Below are 25,896 nucleotides of genomic sequence, written 5' to 3' on the forward strand. Positions count from 1 at the left end.
CCTTCCTCTGTCCAGATGAACCAAAAAGCAGGACTGGATACCCCTCCTATGAGAAGACCACTCATTACATACACAAGCCAGGAGCTTATCTGGTCTATCTAACTGCCTCTGGTCCTGAGAAAGGCCTCTCCAACCCTGACCACAAATTTGGAGCTGCATCACAGAATTCCTGTATATCCTAAGGCACCTGCTTGGGGACTCCCTGCTATCCTCACCAGCCACCACATTCAACACCATAAACCATGAATTTCCTTTCAGGTCTGCCCCCGACATTGTTTCTCCAGTCACATTACCTTTCCAGTGAAAGCAGACCTGATCAAAATGCCATGTTTCATCTCATTCATCAGCCCTACCCACCATCTGCAACTACCAATCCCGTTCAGTTGATCAGTTGGCCTTTAAAATGCTGCTAGTGCTGTGAACAATGCAGACACAGTTCCTGCATTTCCAGACAACGCAATCTCAAATCTTGGCTCTGTTTTGTCACACTTTTAGAGAGCAAGATTCCAAGCTTTCTGGCCAGTTATTATCCTATCTACCTAACTATCACTACCTACCTCCTGTAGGCCAATGGCCAAACAATGCATCAAATAGGTCCTAGAGGAATAACTACCCACATTACCACTAAGGAACTCAACTATAACAGCTCTGCCTGTTATGTTCTCCCTGATACGGATCTTCTACTCAGAGTACCCCATTTACAACAACTATAGATTCCATGCGCCACTCCTTAAGAAACCTCAGTACCACTGACTCCTCAGTAGCCCACTAGTATCCAAAAGAGTTATGAGCTACGTAAGAACATGGTACTCAAGCTTGTTTCCTTCCCAGCACACCTAAGGGTTACAACATGTAACTTCTCCCCATTTTCACCATCGCCAACCAACCAACAACCTAGTCCAACCCACTAGCATCTCTCTCAAGTATTGCATCTGTACCAGTTTCCCAACATACATTTTTAACCTCTTGGAACAACTTCCTTTCTATTCCCATGAACTCTGGTTTACAACATCTATTTCTGTTTCTTCTTTTCCACTCAGAAACACATTCAAATTTCCTTTTCAGGCTCCCCAACTGTACCCCCACTGTAGAGTATGAACACTCCTTTACTTTCAGCAACATCGGCATCTCCAAATAAGTGCCTCTGCCAGCACCGAACCCTCAGATTAGCCCTTGGCTGGAATGGCCTTCCAGGACTAGATAGTGACTATAGCACTACAACAGAAGTAGAGCCACTTGTGTATCAGATCTGTTTTGCCGCCCACTGACCTTCCAGATCTCTTTACTGGCCAACTACATGCAGGGACAGGACCAAAACAGCAGCCTATCCCAAGGTACCTCTACATTCAAATAAAAGCTGCCCTGATGTTTGTCTCTCCCTCCAGATTTCTCCTTTCTGATTTACCTCCTTTCTGACTCTCCCAACACCTGACAGGGTTTTGTCCATGGCAGCAGCATCAATACATATAAACGCCTTTCTGCCTGTGCCAGCCTGTTCACCTTTCTGCTGCAGACCTGCCAGCCTTTGTTGGGGGGGGGGAGCTGGTGTCAACGTGGGTACACTCTTGTTTCAGGCTTTCAGGTTATGGCCCGATTTTCACAGCTAGAGCTCAAAACTCATCACATAAATGTAAGGCTGTGGGGGTTTTTTAAGTATTGTGAACACCCAGGATAAGAGGATAAAAAATAATCATCCCAATGGCATCTTAATCAAAATGATGCAAGATCCTTTTTCCCAATGAGACACAGAGATGGAGAAAGGGTCTCCTGATATCAGTTTCCTCATGTCAAACAATGGAGATCAGTCTACAAAAGAAATGTAATCAAGAGGGGAGAGGAAAAGCAGAGCAGGAAGGAGGTAGGGAGAAGTGAAGCCTATGGACTTAACCTAAACACTCTTGGATTTCACTTCCCCCACTGCCCCCACTTTCCGACCTGCTGGCTTGCTTTCTATGGCTGTACCTGTTGCCAATGCTCAGAGGAAGCTCAGCCTCCATCCCCATGCCCTCCAGTCCCTTCTGCTCCCACTAATCTCCACGTTACCCAGACCTTCCTGCCTCTTCATCAGTCATTCCTTCCACACTAATCTCAATGTTAGTCAGTCAGATGTTTACCTTTTTGAAGGGTCTAAACTTCCCTGGTCTATTGAAGGTGGGTCCTAGCAGATCCAGATCCAAATTCCCAGTATTTTTTTTTTTTTTTTAAGCAGGGGGAAGGTGAAGGGGAGGCGTCATGTCATGTTATTCCCCAGCCTCTGACTCTTTCTGGAGACCTAGCAGCCCACCCAAATGCTATGCTGAGGTATCAGCCTCCTGACAATGCCTCAGAGCCTTAGTCTCCCTGAAAATACCTCAGAGCCTTAGCTCACACCATATCCACTTTCACCCACAGCCTTTTACCCACATTTTATTGGGTAAAATGCGCTTAAGCCCCTTCTAGTTTTTGTACTTTCACTTATAGCATCCCAATAAGACCTTCTAGCTCAAATGTGAGAAACAGCATAAAACTGACATATATAATCCAACTAACTGAACAGTGAAATACTTGCCAGGTTCCAAGTCTTTATTCTCCTTCTACCTCATTTGCAAAGTTTCCACAAACAAGCCTGCAATCAAGGTCAGTTTTTCCAGACTTAGGCCATTGCATTCTGGCTTACTATGTGAACTCCTTCTTCTCTTCCTGCTATAATAGTTCTGAATGGCCTCAGGCCCACTTGGCCCTCTCTGGTCTCCTGAATTTCTTATAACATGAAAACTCTGCAGCCCTCCCGAACACTGTGAGCAGGGCTGATCATTCCCATCCTTTGTGCCCCACTGTACCCAGCACTTACCCATGTCATGGTGGTTCTCATACGGCCTAATGGTTGTCACACAAATGTCTGCCCTCCTTGACTATGAGCTCCTTGAGGGGAGGGACCATTCCTTACTTGTCTTTATACCCCCAGCATCTAACACAGAGCTTGAAGTTACTATCCAAAGAGTAAAAGGAAGCCTTTTCATTGCCTCTAAGGTGGTTATAATGAGGTCTTCCCCATTCCTTTGCTGACTTAGCTGGTTTTGTCATGTCCAACAAAAACTTTAAAAGGCAGCTCAGTGTCACTGTTATTTTACAGTCCCTGATTTCATTCACCATGTATCAATGGCCCTATTCTTTAGAGCTCTTCCCCACCACCAACCTTAGCCCAGTGTCTAAAAAATCTGCATTCCAACAGCTGTCTCAGCCCTGGGGAGGCCACCAGGATAATAAGAGGCTGGGGGGATGCTTCCTGATTTGCACTAAATTATGTGGTGATTTTGTTACCAGTGACTCAGTGTTCCCCAAGGAAAGCTCCTGGCCCCACCCCCAGGCAACCCCACAGCCTACTACACACCATGGCAGCTTAAAGGTATAAGCCCTGGGGAAGGTGGAGAAGCAGTCTGAATAGAGCAAATAAACCGCTTCGATCCTGCCTCTGCTATGCCAAACACACAAGGCAGCGCCACCATGCATCAGTGCTCCATTCCCTGAGATGTATATTTTACTTCTACATTGCTATGTCTGCTCCAAATACAGACAGGCCCTTCGTGAAGTCGCAACACGGCCAAGACTCGGACACAGCAAACGCTTGTTCCCATTCCGGGAGTACTAGTGAGGAGCCACAGTGGGAGCCAGGGAGAGGCCCATCCTTATGAGGGACCACCAGGAAACAGCAGCCTGTGGAGGAATACAGCTTTGGAAGGAGGAGGGGCAAGTACCACATTTATGGAGGCAGCGACAAAAAAGACAAAGGGGCCAAGTGGGCTGTCCCATTCCCACCATCACTGGCCATCAATAGAGGAATTCATTTATAGTGACCCTGAAAGACGAGATGTGTTAAAGTAGAGATATAACTAAAAAGAAAGGCAATAATTGCACTGATGGGCAGGGGAAAAATTATTCCAGGAGTCGGGAGCCTGTGCAAGAACACTTAAGGCTCACACAGTCGTCATAACTCAGCCCCCTCAAGCATTTTGTGCTCTGCTTATGGTGTTAACTTTAATGTCTTAACATATAACACCATCCATACTAACACAAAATACTACACACGCCAGATGAGGTTGAGTTATAGTTGCTGTGGGAAGCATAACTTTGAATTTCCTGATTTTGGTGCATTTAATCTCAACCATAATGTTACATTAACGTCGGTTTTGCATTTCATTTCCCAGTTTAGAAGAATAGCGTCAGTGCCTTCGCCTGTCTGTACAGAAAAAAGTGCATGCTGACTGGGGCCACAGACAGAGGGACCACAATCCACGGATTAGGCTCTCCAGGAAAAAGACCTGGGCCCCATCCCTCCCCACTGGAGGAGTTACAACCAGGACAAGCAAATGGGAAGGGAAGGGTGGGTTCTTTCTCCAGGGAATTGCTTTTCTGTTCACTTAGTCACGGCGGGAACCAAGAACAGAGAGAAGGAAAGAAGCTAAGCATGGAGCAAAGAGCAATGTGTGGGGCAGGGCGGGGAGGCAGTACGTGGGGTTAAGAGGATTTCTGCCTTTCAGCCTCGAACGAAGGAGAAAGAAATCAATATAGTTCGCTTTGTAGGGATCTTAACCAATTTCCTGTAAAGTTTTCCAAAATGTCTCTTTCACAAAAGACTAGTAACAATGTGGCAACTCTAGGTCACACTGAAACCCTCCGCATCTCTTGTATATCAGCCCTCTCTGTCACCATCAACCCTCCCCACCTACCCTTCAAAAATAACAGCATCTGGACAATTTTCTGGAAACGAGAAACTCCTTTACTCATAGTTCTAACTCAAAATGCAGATGGACTCTCTTCAAGGTTTCCGTAAAAGGGAAAAAAATGCCCCTGTGGACAAAGACCAAACATTAGAAACCTCAACCCCAAAGGTCATTTTTCTCCAAAGGTATGGGCACTTGAATACAGATGAGAAGGCAAACAGTCAGTGGGGCTGCTGCAGAGCAGGGACAAAAAGACTACCCAGGAGCCTGACGGATGGCCAGAGCACTTGGGGAGGAAAGCAGGTGGCCGCCAGGATGGCAGCTTCTCGGATGGGGAGAGCTGGGCTGCACCCTCCCTCCCTGGTCATCCAGACAGCTAAGGTTACCTCCTCCTCCCAACGTGCTGTGGCCTATACCTCATTTTCCTCACTTACATTTGCTTTGGTCTCTTCTGAACACTGAGGTGGTGAGCGAACTTGCCCCAAGGTTAAAGATACACAATTAAAGATCCCACCAAAGCTTTCAGGCTGCTCTCTGGGCCTCAGGGTCACGACAACCATCATTCGGTGCACATCCACACCAAAATGAGCAACACGAACTCCTGCTAGCGAGGACAAAGGAGGCACAATTCTCCTAAACCAGAAACAAATCTGCCTCTATGTCAGGAAACAATTCCTAAAACAAGAAAGGAGCCGCATTCCTGAAATGTAGACCCTCTAAAACATTTTAAACCATCTAAATTAACATTTAAGTGAAAAAAATGTTTTCAAATGAAAAACAGTCTCCTATTCAACCAATATCTATCATGTTAATCTGAATCAAAACATGTAACACAAATAAAATGAGTGCAAAAACCAAAACGCCAAAGCCTATGACTGGCAAGCCAAACACTCCAGTTTCACCTAGCTGAAAAAAGTACAAAAGTAAACAGCAAAACTGATGACAAATGGAAAATACCATGTTTTACCATGTTTATAACCCATATTGTTACTCACCCAACTACAACAGGGCTTACACCTGTTAGTTTTTCACCATGGCATTCCTTTAGGATATGACTCAGCTAACTCAGGGACTTCTGGAAATCAAAGATAGGTAAAAGAGCCCCACATTAAGCCTCCAAATAGGCCATGGCCTAAAACTGTTTCTGCCTCCTATATACTCAAGGGGTGTGACACATTCTCATAAAAACAGAAGTGTACCATGCAGAGTCTTGAGTACTGAAAGTTCCTACCGGCTGTGGTGGCTCACACCTATAATCACAGCACTTTAGAAGGCTGAGGTGGAAGTATCACTCGAATCCAAGAGTTTGAAACCAGCCTGGGCAACACAGTGAGACCCCATCATTATTAAAAAAAAAAAAAACAGAAAATTAGCCAGGCATGATGGGACATACCCAGAGTCCCAACTACTTGGTAGGCTAAGATATCTGGGAAGATTGCTTGAGCCCAGGAGGTTGAGGCTGAAGGTTGAGGCTGCACTGAGCTGTGATCACACCACTGCACTCCAGCCTGGGCAAGGGAGCAAGACTCTGTCTCAAAAAAAAAAAAATAGAAAAGGGAGCTGGTCAGGAGAAGAGCCTGGATGGTTCTCATTCATGAGCCCAGCCCTACTCCCAGGAGGCACGCAGACCTTACTCATACAGAATCAGGCCGGGGGCGGTGGCTCACGCCTGTAATCCCAGCACTTTGGGAGGCCGAGGTGGGTGGATCACCTGAGGTGGGGAGTTCGAGACCAGCCTGACCAACATGGAGAAACCCTGTCTCCACTAAAAATACAAAATTAGCCGGGCATGGTGGCGTATGCCTATAATCCCGGCTACTCGGGAAGCTGAGGCAGGAGAATCGCTTGAGGCAGAGGCTGCGGTGAGCCGAGATGGCGCCACTGCACTCTAGCCTGGACAACAAGAGCGAAACTCCATCTCAAAAAAAAAAAAAGAATCAAAGAATCTCTGTCAAATGGACAGCCATTAGCCATTTTGAGAGAGCACTAAGGAAGGCTGATCTAAGGTGTACACCTTATTCTGGTCCTTTTGCTGTCTCTTCTGGCAGTTCGTTCTCATCCCAAATCTCAACCTTTCCTGCTTCCATTTAAACTTCTTTCTTTTTTGTCCCTATTAAAATCAAGAGCAAGTTGTTATCATACTCCTTAGAATAACTACTCCTCAAATGATGAATTTATTCAGTCTGGACAAGAAATCAGTCACCAAAACTATATTCAATTTATTTTCTAAGTTCTATTTTTGTGCCTCTAATGATTTTTGGTCTAATTCCTGAGCTTTTCCAATTTCTCCACTTCCCTTGTTGACCAGAAGACCTAAACAGCACAGAGACTCTAATAAGAACCTGACCTATGTTGACCTCAATGGAAGGATGCTATTCTATCTAGGACTGACAACTTCTCCAATCCATCTTCTTGGCTTTCTCTGAATCCCATCAGGATCCTGCTACCTGCAAACCTTAAAAAAGCTCTCCCATAAAAAAGGGAGATTTTAAATTGCTACTAACAAGTTTCAACCTGCCGTCCCTTTTCTGAAGGTGGTCTTTCCTGAAGGTGGTCTGATGGGTAGTCCAACACAGATGTCTGGCCCTAAACTCACCTTCCCAACTGTTGATCACAGCATTGTAGAGGTTTAATGAAGTCAAGATGCATTACATTTATCACTTGCCCTAGATCCACTCAAATCCATCACTATGTCACAGCAAGAAGTTAGATTGATCTGACAGGATTTGCTCTTCTTCGCAAACCCATGTAAGTTATTACTCAGTGCCCCACGCTCTTCTAGCTGTTTGCTGATTGATTATCTGACGATCAGGTCAAGTATCTTCTCTGGAATCACAGTAAACTAACGGGTCTATAATTTCCAAGATCATTCGTATTCTCCTTTTAAAGATAAGCAAGACAGCAAATGCTTCTTCCCGAGTTCTCTAAAGCAACAGCTAATGCTTTGCTAATAATGAACCAGGGCAGCCAATTCCTTAAGTGCCCTTGGAATCACATCATCAGGGTTCATTGATTCTGGAGATAATCTTTAATCAGGCCCAGATCCTGGTAAACAATGTGAAGCCCTAACTCAGCCTGGGTCTGGAAGGTCTTGGTGCCTAAGTCTGGGAAGGAAGTTGGTGATACAAGCTGTTTAAATCTGTACTGCATGATGTCTTCAGCATTGTGATAAATAAATAAATAAGTAAAAATAAAGCCCTTGAAAGAGAGATGAAAGGTGACATTGACAGACCAAACTGAGACATGATTCAGGCTTCACCTTCAGGAATATTGGCAGGACCCTCTGCAGGACAAGAAAACAGAGCTACATAATTATCTGAGCTTATAATCTAACCGATAAGGTAAGAAAATACACATATATAAGCATATGCCAGAAAGCAGTAAATGCCATAACAGAGGTGCCAAGCGATTATAAGGGATCAGAAGAAGGATAAATCCTATGTGACAGAGATGTGTTAGATTTTAGTCTCATGTCCCACTAGGGCTTACCCAGTGACTGAAGTAGAAGAAATAATATGACATATTAAGATTTGGATCTCCGATTCCCAATGTGGAAGAATCTACAAAACCAAAATTCCCAACGTACCACTCAGCTGCCCCTCCACCACACCAGAGAAACTCCAGTAGCTTGGGGAGGCAAGGAAGAAGACTCTACAGTACAGGCAGGAGCAAGAGGCAGAGAAAGTAAGTGTGGCTTGAGTAGCTCCCAAGCTGCACTCCCTTTCACCCAAAGGACCTTCCTTTAGGATATTCTCCTTATCCAACTCCTGTGTTCCCAGCCCTCAGTAGACCTCATTCCAATGCCCCAAAGGCAGACCAATGCATTAAGGGAGTACAGAAAAGAGGAGAGGAGAAAGGGAAAACTAAAGAGGCTGTTGTATCTGCTTTATGTAAAATAATCTACCATTCTATCCCTTCCTGAAAAAACCAACCATGACAAATGAACCCAGTTTATCTTTGAATGGACCACACTCCTCCCTACCTTCCAAGTGCCCAATGCTGAAGTCCCCTTCTCTCCCTCCTCCTTACGACCGAAAGCTGTTCCCAGAGCAACATGTCTATGCATCCCCAAATCACAGTCTATAACCTAACCCTGTAGAGAAGAGTTACAGTCCTAGAGCCAGGCATATTCAATGCACCAACACTACAGTGAACTGCTACATGAGCCCCCAAACATTCCCTCAAAGCAAACACCACATACTTCAATATCACCTGCAGCTAAGCCAAGCCTCCTAGTAGCATTAACTTAAAAGCTAAAAGGTCTTTGAACACAGCTGGTGGCTAATGAAAAAAAGCAAGCAAAGAAATTGTCCTTTCCAACAGACCAACAATGGTACTTGCTCAGGTTATCTAATGCTGCATAACAAATCATCCCAAAACTTGGGCTTAAAACGTCAATAATCATTTGTTATCCCTCACAGTTCCTGTGAGTCAGGAATTTGACAATAGCTCAGCTGGCTGGTCTGGCTCAAAGTCTCTCCTAAGGTTGAGGTCACATGTCCACTGGGGCTGCAGTCATCTGAAGGCCTGACCAGGGCTGGTAGATTCACTTCTAAGAGAGCTCATTCTCATGACTGGCAAGTTGGGCACTGGATTTTGGCTAAGAGCCTCAGTTTCTACATACATGTGCCTCTCCACAGGGCTGCTTGAGTGTCCTGGCAGCATGACAGCTGGCTTCCCCCAGAGCAAGTGGTCCAAAAGAGCAAAGTGGACTGCAATACTTTTTATAACTTACCCTCAGAAGGCATACATTATCTCTTCCACTGTATTCTATTAGCTCTACAGGAATATCTTTGATTCAGTGCAGGAGGGAAACTACCAAGGGTGTGAAGAGCAGGAGTCTAAGGATCACTGAGGTCATCTTGGAGGCTAGTTACTATAGTACTCCTTAAAGGAACAAGTGGCAGTAGCAGGAGAATGGAGGAAAGAAGAGAACAGAGAAAGGAAGGACGGGAGAGAAGGAAGTATGTTGATTCCCAAAAGCTGAGACCAGAGAGAAACAATGTACCCAGTTCTCTCCAGAGACTTCTCAGGTCTACCTTACACTAGCATACCTGAAACAAGTCCTGCTTCCTAGACAGGAACTCTAAATGAGTAGCTAAAAGACAGGAAGGCATGAGAAAGCTCCTTTCGGTCCCAGGAAGCAAAACTATCCTCCCTCCCTCCTTGCCCACCCCACCTTTTCTAAAGCAATGATGGAACAGTTACCTGAGGATGAATCTGTGGCTTGTCGCACGTGGCCTCAAAGTCCAGCACTAAAAAGTAGTGATACCTCTGGGGAGGGAAGGACACCATTGCCGCCATGGATGCGCCAAAGCCGTGGGCCGCCAGCTTTCTGGTGGATATGGAGCAGAACTCCGGAACACCACAGGGAGAAAATAAGTGGGAGCCCAGCACTTTTCTTGCTCTTGAAAGTAAATACGAAGAAAATCGAGCTGCTCCAGTCTGTAAAGGTGCTAGCATTGAACATCCAGAAGCATCTAAAACTTAGGGGAGGAAAGTTTAAAAAAAAAAGAAAGAAAAAAGAAAAAAAGGAAAAAAAAAAGAACAGAGAGCCTGGGTTACTCCCTCCCACTGTGGCCCTGTTCCATCTAGTCTTCAGGAATATCCACGCAACATGAGCCACTCCCTAGTGTTTCTGGGCCCCTTTTCTAAATCATAGTATTCGTTACTAAAGTTCAAGACCCTAATAGCAGCACCTGCAGCATTATTACAGCTCTGAGTCTCCCAGATCATTCTCAAAACAACATGCAACACTGGCCTTCATCTTTAAATGGAGCTCTAAAGTTCAAAAGAGAGAAAAGAGAAAAATTGTGCAGTCATTCTCAGGTGGCAACAGTTAACATTAAAGCTATGGGCCCAAAGTAACATGAGGTGACCTTGTTGTACAATCAGTCCTGGAAGCTAAGTAGACTCAGACAAGCAGCAGAAAATGTCCAAGGCTCTTTTACTCAGCTCCACTAGGAGCCATGTGCCCCTGGCTTTCCAGTCTGTATCTTGATGTCTCCACATACCCTCCTCCCCTCTCCCAAGGTGAAGGCAAACAAAGTGAATCACAGGGGAGTTTGCTCCCAACATTTTGGTGATCCCCAGCCCCCACACTAGTAAGTGGCACCCTGGGGGAATGAACAGTGCCTGGAGAGCACAGCTGGCAACAGCCTTAGGCCTTCTCATTTGCGGCCTTACACTCAGTCTCTACTAGAGGCCCTGAATGACTGCGGGACTTTTTAAATAGGGAAGAAAAAGAAAACCCAGATGTGGCAGTAGTAATAGGAGCATGGCTAAAAGTCTAGTAAAGTTTTCTGAGTTACATGTGCAAAAAAAAAAAAAAAAAGGAATCACTTTTCCTTTAAGTTTTCCCCTTAAATTTGCAGAATGCCTGCTCCTCAGAGGCCTAACCAAATATAAAAATCAAAGCCTAAGTTTTACTCACGAATAACTCAAACTTCCTTAAAAAGAAAGAAGGAACAAAGCAGAAATGTTGTCTTTCTCCCTTTAATACCCAACATTCAAATTTCTCTCAACTTTAATCCTCAAATAAGAAATCTCACTGTACAATACAGTAATGGCCATAGTTTGTGCTTTCTGAAGCCCCATTCCAACACAGCCAAAGGCTTGCCTCTGATGGCTGCAAGTGGGCACCTGGCTCCCTTCACACAGGGCAGAGGGGATAGCACCTTGTGAAGTACAGCGTATACTCAAAAGCAAATAGGTCACTACCTGAACAGAAGCAGATAATGCCAAGTATGGCTGTCTTCCCATCTCTCTCCTGACTCACTGAATGAGCTACAGTAACTTGCCTATATATTTACTAGGACATATGCTACTGTAGCTCCTCGATTTCCCTATCCCTATAATGAGATTTCAGGGGGATTCAGTGGTGCTAAGACCAAAAAATATTTTAAGTTCTTCGTGGATCCTGCACAAGCACAGCACTTGTTTTCACCACTGCTTTATAGCCTCACCAAAAATACAGCCAAAACTTAGCCCCAGTAGACAAACGCCAGCTTCAGTTTCACTATGGAGTCTCCTGGAAAGGCAAGAGGGCCAATATCCCTTTGAAAGCCAGAATCTTCTCATCACCTATTCCTGAACAGTACTGGAAGCCTTGATGAGATAGGAGACACCAGTCTGCTCAAATTACCCATTCTAGTTTGGATTCAAAGTGCCTCAAGGACTTAAGACTCTTCTCTAACCCCATAAAAAAGTGTAAAGATTTCCGAAAATCTTAATGTTCTACAATGTGCATAGAATATGCACTGTATGTACAGTCAGTCAGATCCTGTCTACCAAACACTATAAGCAATTAAGCATGATGAGCAAGGAGGGCTTCCAAGCTTGAATCCTGGCTTTACCACTTACTACCCATGGCACGTTGGGCATGCTGTGTTCTTCAATTCCTCATCTGTAAAATGACAATAACTATAGCACCTACTCCTTAAGTGAGAATACCATGAGACAACACATGCAAAGCACTAAGAGCAGTGTCTGGCATATAAGGGCTTAATATATATTAGCCTAATGTTATTACTACTATCCTATTGGGCTATACCTACCTGGCCAAGCCTGGATCCCCCAGATTCTGGGCCTACAAATCCAATTAATTCATAAGGCAGCCTCAGAGAGTAGTATCGATGTCTTCTGCAACCCTAAAATGCTCTAGACCTCTGACAGAGCATACTATACATACCCTATTCTGATGGCCAGTCGTTCTCCTGTCTGCAGGCCTTGCTTTTTCACCTGATTTCATCTATATCAAAAAGCTTCTTTTGGCCAAGCACAATGACTGACACCTGTAATCCCAGCACTGTGGGAGGCTGAGGCAGAAGTATCGCTTGAGCCCAGGAGTTTGAAATCAGCCTGGGAAACATAGTGAGACCCCATCTCTACAAAAAAGAAATTAAAAATTAGCCAGGTGGGGTGGTGAATGCCTGTAGTCCCAGCTACTTGGTAGGCTGAAGTAGGACGATCGCTTGAGCCCAGGAGGTTGAGGCTGCAGTGAGCTTTGATAGCGCCACTGCACTCCAGTCTGAGTGACAGAGCAAGACCACAACTCAAAAACAAAACAAAACAAAAAAGCTTCTCTTGTAGGAAGTCTTGAGAGTAGACACTAGGAGGTCAGGCCTCCACATATCAGCAGTTACTGGATTCCACACTTCCCTTACTTCTAACAACCAAGTTCAGTTCAAGTCAAGAAACAGAGGGTAGCTCTTCCTCTTCCCTTCCTGAAAAACTCAATCCTAAAGCCATTAGGTGCAGCAGAAGAGGGCAGATATCTGTAACAGGTGCAGCAGGGTGAGCCAGAGAGGTCTGGGGGACACTGTCAGAGCCCAGGCAGGGTGAGGAAGACATCCTTGCAGAGGTGGGAAGGTGTGGTGCAGCATGTCAGAACCAAGGGGGTGTGGAGAGCATCCATGTCGGCTGGCAGTCTGATGTGGGGTGACACAGGCAGGGTAAAAGAGGCACTCATGAGGGGTAAAGGGCAGTGGCAGTAACAGGAGATTAGCTACCTACAGAGGAAATGATCAAAGTGCATATATTAAGGATAATGGGACCCAAGTTTCTCACTGTTACAGAAAGGAATTAAAATATGGAAACGGAGAAAATCTGTGGTGTTGGATTGGAATTGGCAGGAAGAATGTGAACTCATGGTTTTTGATTAGATGTATATCAGATAGACAGATGGATACACACACACACACAAATACACATACATATGCATATATATTTCTGTTTAAGGAAGAGCCAGGGAGCAGTAACAATGGCAATGAGCACACCTAGCACTCCATTGCCTTCTAGTTTTTTTTTAAGACAGGGTCTTGCTCTGTTGTCCAGGCTGCAGTGCAGTTGCACAATCACAGCTCATTGCAGCCTCGAACTCCCAGGCTCAGGCAATCTTCCCACCTCAGCCTCCCAAGTAGCTTGGACCACAGGCACATGCCACCACATCCAGCTAATACTTTCATTTTTTTGTAGAGATGAGAGTCTCACTTTCATTTTTTTGTAGAGATGAGAGTCTCACTATGTTGCCCAGGCTGGTCTCAAACTCCTGGGCTCAAGTGTTCTTCCCACCTTGGCATCCCAAAGTGCTGGGATTACAGGCATGAGCCACAGTACCCAGTCCCAGTTGCCTTCTAAATACCATTCTCCACTAAAAGAAACAGAGGTCCTTGGAGAAATGGCTGATTCCAGGGACGCAGCAAGAGAAATACAAGATAAGCCCATAACATCTTGTACCACAAAGCAAGGAAACACCCAAAGAATGATGGGAACATACCAAAAGCATACAGAAGCCACCCACTGGCCAAGAAACAATGATAGTAATGGATTATAATGCACTGAATAGAAAACCATGAGTCCATAAAGATATAAATCAATAAAATTAAACTTTGATGTGAGATATTTACATAGTTTCAAAGTATCTCCCCACGAAATATTTATTCATTACAACGAGGAGTAATTTTATGATGGAGAAGCCTGGCAGACATCACCTTAATCAAGTGATCAAAGCGAACATTATCAATAATGGGATAAATCAAAATCATGTAACGAAAACAACAAAGCATCATTTCTGACACATTCCTGAAGATACACAACCTAAATCTAATCATGAGAAAATGTCATACAAACCCTAATTGAGAGACAATCTAAACAATAACCAACCGGTAATCTTCAAAAGTATCAAGGTCATGAATGCCAAGGAACGTTTACTGAGGAAAGTCTAAAGGAGACTAAAGAGACTTGATAACCAAATGCAACCCACAATTCTGAACTGGATCATTTTGCTGCAAAGAACATTCCTAGGACAACTGGCAAAACTTTTAATGGGGTCCAAGGATTATATAGAGGTTTTGTATCAATGTTACTTTCCTGATTTTGATGGTTGTATTGTGACTAGGTAGGAAAATGTCCTTGTTTATAGGAAATGCACACCAAGTATTCAGGATGATGGGGTATTAGGTCGGCAATTTAACCCTCAAATGGTTCAGGGAAAAAATTCCTTCTACTGTACTTACAACTTTATGTAAATTTGGGCTGTTTCAAACCGTTTTTCAAAATTGCTTTTTAAAATCAGCTGGGTGGGGTGGGGTGGCTCATACCTGTAATCCCAGCAGTCTGGGAGGCCAACACAGGCAGATCGCTTGAGGTCAGGAGTTCAAGACCAGCCTGGGCAACATGGCAAAACCCCATCTCTCCTAAAATTACAAAAATTAGCCAGGCATGGTAGCACACACCTGTAACCCAGCTACTCAGGAGGCTGAGGCAGGAGAATCGCTTGAACTCAGGAGGCAGAGTTTGCGGTAAGCTGAGATCACGTCACTACACTCCAGCCTGGGTGACAGAGACTCTGTCTCAATAAATAAATTAATTAAATTGTTTTTTTTAATCCATGTGCAATGTAGTTAAAATTTTAAAATTAAAAATATCAGACAGTATTGGAAGGCAGAGATCTCCCTGTAATGCCCACAGAAGGTAGGCTGCATGTTCTCTCTGGCAGAGAGGCTCAAAGCATCTCTCAGCCCAAATAGTATCTCTATCCAGCCGACTTTCCATTAGAAGAGCACCCACTCAATGCCCACCTCACTGGCACTCCTGCTACCACAGAGCCTTCTCAGGAAACACCCCTGCTCCCTGCAGCAGCATCCCACCTGCCCTCGCACCCTCTGGTGTCTTAGGGATTTCTCTTTCCTATTGATGTCTTTATGTTTTAGTCACAGATTTGCAGGCTCTAAGTCTATAGCTTATAAAATCAACTGGGACTCTGAGTATCTAACTGAGGGCCAAGACTCAAAAGAAAGTTTATGATTCTGCCTATTTCTGCAAACTATCTTTCATCAGAGACTAAGATTTATACACATTTATTCTCAGACATCCTTTTCCCTTTCCTAGCAAATTAAAGGTATTAAGTAGCCCATGGCAAGGAGGAAAATGAATGATTCTCTCCTCAATATGAAGGGCCCAGGTCCCCAGTGGGGACAGGGGAGGGGTAAATGGGACTGCCACGGGGCCAGCCCAATTTGGAGAAACAGGCCTGCGCCAGAGCCCCTGGAGGATGGTCTCTGTGCAGAGTATTTACACAACAGACACCAATGGCTCCTCTGCAGCCATTACTGTCTATCAGGTAAATAACACATGTGCCAAAACACACATTTAATGAGGGAAATAATATGCCTTTATAAAAAGACTCAATCTGTATTTACCTGAGAGACCAAAGAAGCACCAAATCACCAGATTAGAGGAACCACAGAGGAGTCGTTCTGGTGTCTTGGGTAAATAGACATTTTATAGCCTCCATTACTGGAGGGGTGAGCGGAGGGGGTCGACCTTTAACATCCACACACACAGGCCAAGGGAGTCCTCAGGATGGGAAAACAAGAGGAGCCCATTGTGAAACACGTGGTCTACTCCCACTCCCACCTCCCCAGCCACGTGTACTTGGGATTTCTGGGAGGGTGTATGTTTATACCATCCCTGGATTCAATTCATTCCATTAGAAGCCAGACTAAGAGGCAGGGATACATTTGAGTAACTCCAAGTTACCAGCAACAGGTTCTGAGTCCAGCTGACTGGAAGCACCTAGGAATACAACAATCATAGCTTCCTCAGTTCTCAGTCCTGGTGTAAGTCCCCGACCCAATCTGACCTGCAGTATCACAAATGCTCAGGCACCTGAGTCACAGAAACAACAATAAAAAACACAGTAACACCTGTCTGGAACTCACTTAGTCACAGGCTTTGTCTCAAGCAGCTAAAAATAGCCTGGGAAAAAATACAAATAAACTGCATGCCTTCAAAAGTCATAATCTTCCATCCAATGAATATATCCTTACTGCCAGAGCACTCTCTGTGTAAAAAACAAACTGTCAAAGGTGAAAGAAAACCTAAGAGGCAACACAATCCAACCAGCCAGGAAAAATGAGATTAGAAAGAGAAAAGGACTGCCCAAGGTTCACATGGCAAGAAATAGTAAAAATAGAACCTAGGCTCTCGACTCCAAGGCCAGGATCTCAGGCTACTGCTCCAACACAAAGAAAAGGCCTCACTAGTCATTTCCCAAGCTGTGCAGTCTCACAGAAGACGCCAGGAGCCTGAGGACTCTGTCTAGTTTGCCGAAGGCTAGAGGTTAAAGACAAAACGGAGCTTGACATGCCCTGGAACCTCCACATGGTCCCAAAGCAGAAAGGAAGCAGGAACTCTAAAACTGGGTCCTCACCTCAACAAAACAGTCTCCTCTTCTCTACATCCAATCCCTGCCTTGGCCTGTAGCTACAGCTGCTTCTGCTCCAAGGCATGGCTAGGGAGAGCTCCCCCAACTCAGAAGCAGCTGCTAATAATCCCAAACTATCAGCAGAGCTAAAATCACTAAAGGCCTTCAAGAACACCAAATTCTGATGGCGACATCACAGGTCACAGCAGGCTTGCTCTCCCCTTCAACTGGTCTGTTTCAGAGGCTCCAAGAAACACATAAAAAGAGGCAATTGTTTGTGATTTGCCTGCTGTTTGCTAAACCATCAGCCATGCCCAGTAGCTTGGGCAAACTCCTTTCAGCGGCCAAAGCTGGAAGACATCTTTTTGCAAAGTCCTGCAAGTCTGTTGCAACCCCATCACACATGAGAAGGGGCAAAGCCTTGCTTCCTAACACACCATAAATGGACTAGAGATGGATGGAGGGCAGGGTATAGTAGCATCAACCTTTTAAGTACCTCTCACACTTGTAGACAGCATCTGATCCCAGAAGAGAGGTACCCAGAACTGTTAAATACTTCCTGTACTCCTGGTCCCAAGATGGGGAACTGGTGTAAAAGCAAGGAGTTACATAATCTAGTGTTAAAACACTGGTAATAGACAAACCTAGGTTCAAATCCTGACTCTACTGTAAATTATTTGTGATAATAGCTATAATAATAATACCTGTGTCTTTGGGTTTCAGTTTAACCATACAATGTACAAAAAGTGCTTTGCACAATAGCAAGTGCTCAGTAAAAGGGAGCTGTTACTACATGAGAAAGAGAAAAGGGAAACACCCTTTTCTGAAAATCTACTCCAAGCCAGGCATTGTATTGATGATTTACATATTTTATCTCATTTAATCCTCCCAAGTATCAAGCAGAATGAAACAGTATTCTCATATTACACATGAGGAAACTAAAGGATCGGAGTGCTCAGCTCTTTGGGGTCCCGTTCTCTACCACGGCCCACATTTCCCCACATGACTGATTCCCCCCATCCAACAGAGGGCCAACAATGCATATCAACTGTAGTTTTTCTTTTGAGGCAAAGTGTAACTTTAACTAAAAGTAACTCAACCTTAAGCAATAATTAAGTCTATCCAAATCATCCTAACTTGTTTTTATTTTTTTATATATATTTTAAAAAGAAAAATTACAGGCCTGAGCACAAAAGCAGAATTAAAAAAACGGCAGCACAAGGAACTCGAAGCCTCTTCTCAAACAAAATTCCAGAGGAACAAATCTTTCCATCTTACAGAGTGGAAAACTGGCAGGAGGCAGGGTTATAATCAATTCTTACTCAAGTACCCAAATGTAACGTTTCCTTTTACAAATCTGTGCTTTGGCAAACGCTACTCCCTATTTTGGAATGCACTTCCATTTTTTGCCAGACAAATTATGACTGCTTCTTCAAAATCCAGCTCAAATCTCCCCGCTTTTGGTGGCTTTCTCTGACACTCCATCATAAAGCTAATTGCGCAAGTATGATCCAGTGGCACAGTTTATTCCTACTTCATAACTTTTATCTCACTATGTTGTAAGATATTAGGTATGTTTCTTCTATTACCAGTAATTTTCAAGGAGTTAAGGGAGAAGGATAGAAGACAGCAGTATAGGTGTATGTGTGCATGTGCATGTAAAAAAAAAAAAAAAGCATATTTGACATAACTCTTTGACTTGTCAGACTAATGTATTTTAAAATTTCAAATAGCATTAAAGAAGAGCATGAGATTGTTTTGTTTTGTGTGTGTGTGTGTGTTTTAATCTAAACTGTGTTATGTCTAAACACAGTTTTTAAAGCCTGAGAAACACTGAGCTAGATCCCTAAGCGTAAGGACCACATTTTATTCATTTCTGTATTCCTAGCACCCAGCACAGGACCAGGCACAAAGTAAGTAAGAGTAAATGTTTGCTAAATGAATTAATATGCCCACAGTCATGATGCCAACTGCTCTGGAATTAGAACATGCTAATTAGAACAGAGCAGGGCCTAAGCACCAAACAAAGCTTCTTCTCTTCCTTTCTTTATCCTTCCTCCTAGCCCACCCCATTCTGTCCTCCCTAGTTAAAAAGAGCGAAAGAGAGAGAGTGAGAGAAAGAGTGAACGAGCGAGAGAGAGAGAGAGAGAGAGAGAATTGCCTTGGTGCCGGAATACCATTAAAAGGATTAATTTAGGGACCGGTGTTTGGACTGTCACATCCAATCACTACCCACAGATCTACAGCTTCCCAAATCAGGCTCATGCAAAGAGGAATCAATTGCAAGGACACAGAGGGTCTGAACAGGCATACTAATGGCCTCCTGAGGTGCCAGCGGCCAGCTCTGACACTCCCATAAATTATCCGCCTTTTGATTTTACCTGTAGCTGTGGGGCACAAGGCACAATTTTGAACACATCAAAGCAATCCCTAGTAACCCAAGGCTCTTCAAGGAATGCCCCCAAAGAGGAAAGGCTAAAAACAATGACCCAAAGGGAATCTGCTTCCCAACAGTTCTGGTTCTAGCAATCACTAATTAAAACCCAACAGAACCAAGTGGATAATGTGGGACCCAAATCAAGCCTAGTAGATCTGGACAAGGCATGCATCAGATTGCAGTTCTGGAATGACTATGCACCTCTCACTCAAGGAAAGCAAAATCATAGCAATAAACTAACACACTTTCATCTGGATGGCAAATCTGCCCTAGCTTTGACAGTACCTCACAGCAGGACCTCAGGCAACTCATTTAACCTTTCTGGGCCTCAGTTTCTTCATACGGTATCAAGGACAAGAATGCTGACCACCTGACCCACTTCCCAGAGTGCTGGTGAAAAGTAATTTTAAAAAATTTGAGAGGCACTTTACAAAGATGTAAGGCCACAGGGTGGCAACACTAATAAATGACCCCAGACAGACAGGGAGGAATGCTGGTCACACTTTGGTGAATTTCTATCGGGAAGCTGCTCACTCGATTTGCTTTATTGATGGTGATGGGACTAAGGTCCACACTGAAAAAAGTTCTGGGATTGCTTTTTGTTGTTTTTTTTGGTCTTGAGTCTCACTCTGTCACCCAGGCTGGAGTGCAGTGGCTCGATCTTGGCTCACTGCAACCTCCACCTCCCAAGTTCAAGCAATTCTCCTGCCTCAGTCTCCTGAATAGCTGGGTCTACAGGTGTGTGTCACCATGCCTGGCTAATTTTTTGTATTTTTGTAGAGATGGGGTTTCACCATGTTGGCCAAGCTGGTCTCAAACTCCTGACCTCCTGACCTCAGGTGATCCACCCACCTTGACCTCCCAAAGTGTTGGGATTACAGGTGTGAGCCACTGCACCTGGCCAGTTCTGGGATTCTGAATGGAACACCCATTGTCTGAAAATTTTCCATTATCAAGAGCAGTGCCTTGCTTTAGTTGTAAATTCCTCCTGTCTGCTGGCTGCCACCATGAGTGGCTATGTTTTTATTGTATGTTCACAATGACAACTGTGAGGACACAAAAAATAGGAAGTCAAAAGTCAAGTCAAAAGCCAAATACTAGCTGCTTTTTAAAAACTTATTAATTATATAAAATTTTATTAGTGATAAAAGTTATTAAGACACTGTGCAAAGAGTTTTACAAACATTATTAAATCCTTCAGCCAACTCGATTGTTTCATTATCTCCATTTTACAGATAGCAAAGTGAAGCTCAGAGAGGTAAGTCACTTGCCCAAGGTCACGTAAACACTGCTACCAGAAACCTACACTGGGGCTTGCAGGATGAAGACCTCCTACAAAGGGAATGTAGGAAGTAAGGGAAAGCACAGACAAGGGACTCTCAGCTCTAACCTATTCATCAGATGCTCACCAAATACAATACTTTATTTGGTCCCTTTCCTTGACATATACCTGAACTAGAAGACATCTCCAAAATGTCTGGAAGAGGTCATCAGTCTTCTACATGCCAGGAAAGGAGAGACCAAGTAGGATATATATAGAATGAGGACAATTTCCTGGAAAGCTTAGGAAAATGGGTCATACTCTCTGTGTACAGTTCAAGAAGTTCAAATTAATTGACATTAAGCTATGAACCCTAAGACCAAGACCCTTTCCAGGGCTCCGCTTATTCCATACTTCATTAAAATATAGTTTCCAAAGCATTTTTCTTTCTTTTTTTTTTTTTTGAGACAGAGTCTCACTCTGTTGCCCAGGCTGGAGTATGGTGGCGCAATCTGAGCTCACTGCAACCTCCACCTCCCAGGTTCAAGTGATTCTCCTGCCTCAGCCTCCCAAGTAGCTGGGATTACCGGCACATGCCACCACACCTGGCTAATTTTTTAATTTTTGTATTTTTGGTAGAAATGGGGTTTTGCCATGTTGGCCAGGCTGGTCTCAAACTCCTGGCCTCAAGTGATCCACCTACCTTGACCTCCCAAAGTGCTGGGATTATGGGCATGAGCCACCATGCTCAGCTCTTTCAATTCATTTTATACCAACTTTCCCTTTCTACATCTTTTCCAGTGTGTAAAATAGGAGCCAGTATCTCTAACAAATTCTTTGGTAGACATTCTATACATTCTAGTAGATGGGTAGGAAGTTAGTAAAGAGAACCGTTATACTCATATACACAGATTCAGTTATACTCATTTTTATTTATAAGAAAAGCATATTTATAGATCAGTTTTTGTTGTTGTTTTGGTTTTTTTGTAGAGTTGGGTCTCAGTATGTTGACCAGGTTGGTCCCGATTTCCTGCCTCAAGCCTCAGTCTCCCAAAGTGCTGAGATTATAGGCACGAGCCATCGTGCCCAGCCATATACTCAATTTTTAAGGACCAAAATAATGCCACAAAAGGGAAAAATAAAATGCTACCCACGTAATTTTCCACAGCCTCCTGACTAGTCTCTCTGCCTCCAGTATTGTCTGTCCCCTTCAATCCATTTTTCCATTTTTCACAATGAAATCAGAGCAAATTTTTTTTTTTTTTTTTTGGAGACAGTCTTGCTCTGTCACCCAGGCTGGAGTGCAGTGGTGCCATCTCAGCTCACTGCAACCTCTGCCTTCTGGGTTCAAGCAATTCTCCCGCCTCAGCCTCCCAAGTAGCTGGGATTATAGACATGCACCACCACGCCCAGCTAATTTTTGTATTTTTAATAGAGACAGGGTTTCAACATGTTGGCCAGGCTGGTCTCGAACTCCTGACCTCAAATGATCTGCCCACCTCAGCTTCCCAAAGTGCTGGGATCACAGGCGTGAGCCACCACGCCGGCCTGCCAACTTTCTAAAACACAAATGTAACATCCGTCTACTGCTTAAAACCTTTTAGTGGCTTCTTACTGTTCTTAAATCTGATCCAGAGGTCAGCAAACTATGTTCCATGGGCCAAATCTAGCTGCCACCTTTATTTATTTTATAAATAAAGTTTTACAGGAATACATCCATGCTCTTCCTTTTCATACTGTCTGTGGCTACTTTCATGCATAACTGCAGAGTTTAGTAGAGTTGAGAAGTTGTGACAGAGACCCAAAGCCTAAATAATTACTATCTTATCCTTTACAGAAAAAGTTTGCAGAACCCTAATCTAATCTTTTTTCTACTCCCTGATCTAATCCTAAGAGTTTATAAGGCTAAGGCTCTGGCCTCTGCTTACCTCCTGCTTCATCTCTCCCCATATTCTCCTGTCCCCTGCCAACTAAGTACTCTGTTTCAGCCACACTGAACTTTCTCATATTCAACAAAGCTCTGACAATTGGTCCCTCACGTCTTCATCTAATTTTTTTTTTTTTTTTAATTTTCAGTGTTCTTTGAGGGTTTGTTTAATTCTATGTGAGGAGGTTTACTTCCTCTGAGAGGCCTTCCCTGAGTCTACAAGTCTGGGTCAGAGACCCCTCTGAGTATTCCCAAAGCCTCTACACTTCCCTTACTATAGCACTCTCAGATCATATCATAACTGCCTTTTTACTATCAGTCTCTCCCATGAATTTGTAAGCTCTATGCTGTCAGGGAAGGTGGCTTTCTTGTTCACCACTATAATCCCAGGAACCAGCACAGTGCCTGGCCCTCAGCTATTGAACAAACAAGCTCAAGTCCCTGGATATCAATCATCCAGAGTATGCCTCTTTAGCTGGTCTCTGATCCTTGTAAAACAGACAGGTTGGAACTAACCATCCACCAAAAGGTGACATGCAACCTAAATTAAACCAAGATCCCAAAGGCCTTGGTCAAATACATTAGCAAAAGCCAAATGAGAGCCAGGCCTAGTGGTACATGCCTGCAGCTCCAGCTACTTGTGGGGAGGAGGATCACTTGAACCCAGGAGTTCAAGCCCAGCATGGGCAACCTAGCAAGAGTCTGTCTCTTAAATAAATAAATAAATGTTTAAAGCTAAACAAAGATGTTTCTTCCTATTTTCTTAAGATGTGTATTTCTCAGGATAATGGGCTATTCTGGTTCTATTCAACCATCCTGAACCTAAAGTAGGTGCTCATGAGATGCCCATAAAGCAATTGTGACAGAATTTCAGAGTCTGGATCTCCCACCTCCAACTCTTACCACTTTAGAAACTTTAAGTAAGTTTCTACAGACTTTGAACATATGTTACCTTATCAGAAGAAGCTACAAAAAAATACAATTTGTTTAGACTTTGGGGATACGTGGGGAAAAAAATACAATCTGCATCAACCCCCACCCTCTACCCTCCAAGCCCAAATACTCAGAAGGAAATAAAGCCAAACTTGACCATGCAACAGGATTCTCACCTCTCCTTACTTCGAAGATGCCAAGACCGGCAGCTGGGGATGCTGAAGGTTCTGTGAGAGCTGGAAAGCCCCAATGCTGTGGATAAATACATATCTCTGCAACAAGTCTATTTCAATACTAAGGATCAAATCCCCATGAAGGACACTACACCTCAAACTCTAAACTCAAACTTTGGGATAACTGCCATCTATGTGGAAAGACAGTGCCCCCACAGAGCTTTCAGAAACTATTAGTACTATATTTGTAATGATTTTCATGTTCTCTAGTCATATACTTTTCCTTCTATGGAGGCTCACCTCCTAGAAACACTGAACATTTACCGAGAAAGACAGCCATGAAGTGGTGCCTCTTTGGGTAATTTCTGAATCCTAGTCTAGTCAAGGAGGAAGACACTGGTAAGGCTGACAATATTCAGAACTAAGGAACTAAGGCTGGGCCAGGATTGGGGGAGGGGCTGGTTGCCACAAATCCATAAGCCATACTACAAATGGCCACATAGACTAGGAAACACTTTCAAGATACTTCCAAGCCTGCTTCAAGCTCTAAGAAAGTCAAGGTAACTAAATCCCAAGTCAAAACATCAATAGATACCTATCATCCTTTTCAACTAACTCATATCCTCCAAAGGACCAGAAGTTGCAGAGATGCCCCTGTTAGTGATGTCTTTTGCATAAAAAAACACCTAGGGTTGGAACTAATATATTCCTGTCTACCATTCCACACATTTAAGACTTTCTTCTACTCAAATCCGCTGGGAAAAGGCCACTCGTGGATTTACCCCACCACAAAGAAAACACTTTTCAAAATGAAAGGGAATAAAAGCACTTTTATTTGGAAATTTCAAGTTGGAAGAAGAGCTCTTAGCCAAGCTCTATGACCTAGCTAGCTGATTATTTACAGGATCTTTGGACAGGAATTGTTAATGAGCTTTTAATTTGGAGTGCTTAAGTTGCCAAAGTGCTTTGAGCTCCAGTGAAGCACCACAGAATCCATAAAGGAAACCTTATCAATCACTTCCCGGCAGCTCCCTCCCCCCAACCCCCACCTTCTGAGGAAAAGGCAGCCAAGTGGGTTTCTAACCAGGATCACAGACACACATTAGTGGAGTCACACTTCAAGTCCCTGTTTATAAATTGGCTTTTAAATAGTAGGAGATCCAGGTATAATAAACTTAAGTTCCAAGCAAGAACCCACTAAAACAAGGCAGGCTGAATATGATCAAGTCAGAATAAAGCAGAATTTGATGAAGCCAATTTCTGGAAGAAACTCTACAATCAAAACTCATTTAGCCACTCACAACCTACTATAGTTTGAATAGCGTACAGTCTTTTAGACAATAGGATTCATGTTTTGCTGCCCTTCCCCTGGGAGACTGATGAAATGTCTGACAAGAGTAAATGCCACTGAAGTGGCCAGAGACCTCAAGCAGACGCAACGATGGGCACTATTCGTTGCAAAATCCAGCTCTAAGCACAAAATCCAAACCCCCATTGGGGGCCCCACATCCAGCATCTTCCAAGTCAACAAGGAGCAGTTAAATTTTGCAGGAACTCACAGTCAAGCCTCAATCCAAGTTCATGCTTTTTTTTTTTTTTTGAGAAAACACCTGTTGCTGGACCATTTGCAAGACAGGCACACAGAAAGATAGCCAGGTTAGGCCCCTTATTCACTCCTTCCACCATCACCACTACCACCGCTTCAGATTTACAAAGAGGTAAACTGCTAACCTGGTGTGTGTGCATGTGTTGGGGAGGGGGTCAAGGGAATGTTCTAACTACAATCTCCTTGCTCCACTTCTAGCCACTCTGGTCAAACCTCTTTTTCTTTTCTAGTAATCCCAGTAAGTCAACCCCCTTAATAAACTCACCCATCCTGTCTTGCAAAGCTCTGCCCCGCTCCCCCTCCGCCAGAACGTTACTCAGTAGATTAAGCATCCAGGGTTAGCACATGGGCCAGCACCCCAGGTTGCACAAATTCTGCGCACCGCGACCCTCGGCCCGCATGCATTAACCAGGGCCCAATCTTGGAGGGGGGCATTCAGCATCACCCACCCCGGGGTGTTGCCCCCAACTTGGGCCCATCCAGGTCCAGGGGAGAGTAAGGGGAGGGGCGGGGGGCCAGGAGACCAGCCCTCCTTCCCAGGGCCGCCCCCGTCCCCCTTCAGCAGCGGGAGAGGCTGTCGCCATGGCAACGCCCCCTCCTCGGGGCCAGCGCGGCAGGCTCCCTCCAGGTGCAGGCCCCGACGTCTCCCTC

General features: G+C 44.2%; 1 protein-coding gene across 7 annotated transcripts in view; it reads right to left on the reverse strand.

Moving 5' to 3' along the window:
* The window catches only part of ERI3 (ERI1 exoribonuclease family member 3), a 137,914-nt gene that overhangs the window by 111,422 nt on the left and 596 nt on the right, over positions 1–25,896 (reverse strand). For 2 of the 7 annotated variants that reach the window (XM_011945972.1, XM_011945954.1), the window contains exons 2-3: positions 23,643–23,718; positions 9,909–10,186 (exon numbers count right to left, since the gene is read on the reverse strand). In XM_011945972.1, the coding sequence (XP_011801362.1) occupies positions 9,909–10,163 (255 nt within the window). In that variant the 5' untranslated portion in view covers positions 10,164–10,186; positions 23,643–23,718. Of the gene's footprint in view, positions 1–9,908; positions 10,187–23,642; positions 23,731–25,694; position 25,896 lie in introns of those variants that run through there. The other 5 variants (XM_011945961.1, XM_011945936.1, XM_011945946.1 and 2 more) reach the window with 4 other exon arrangements.

The sequence above is a fragment of the Colobus angolensis genome, unplaced genomic scaffold, assembly GCF_000951035.1.
Source record: "Colobus angolensis palliatus isolate OR3802 unplaced genomic scaffold, Cang.pa_1.0 Scaffold106, whole genome shotgun sequence".
NCBI classification, from domain to species: domain Eukaryota; kingdom Metazoa; phylum Chordata; class Mammalia; order Primates; family Cercopithecidae; genus Colobus; species Colobus angolensis.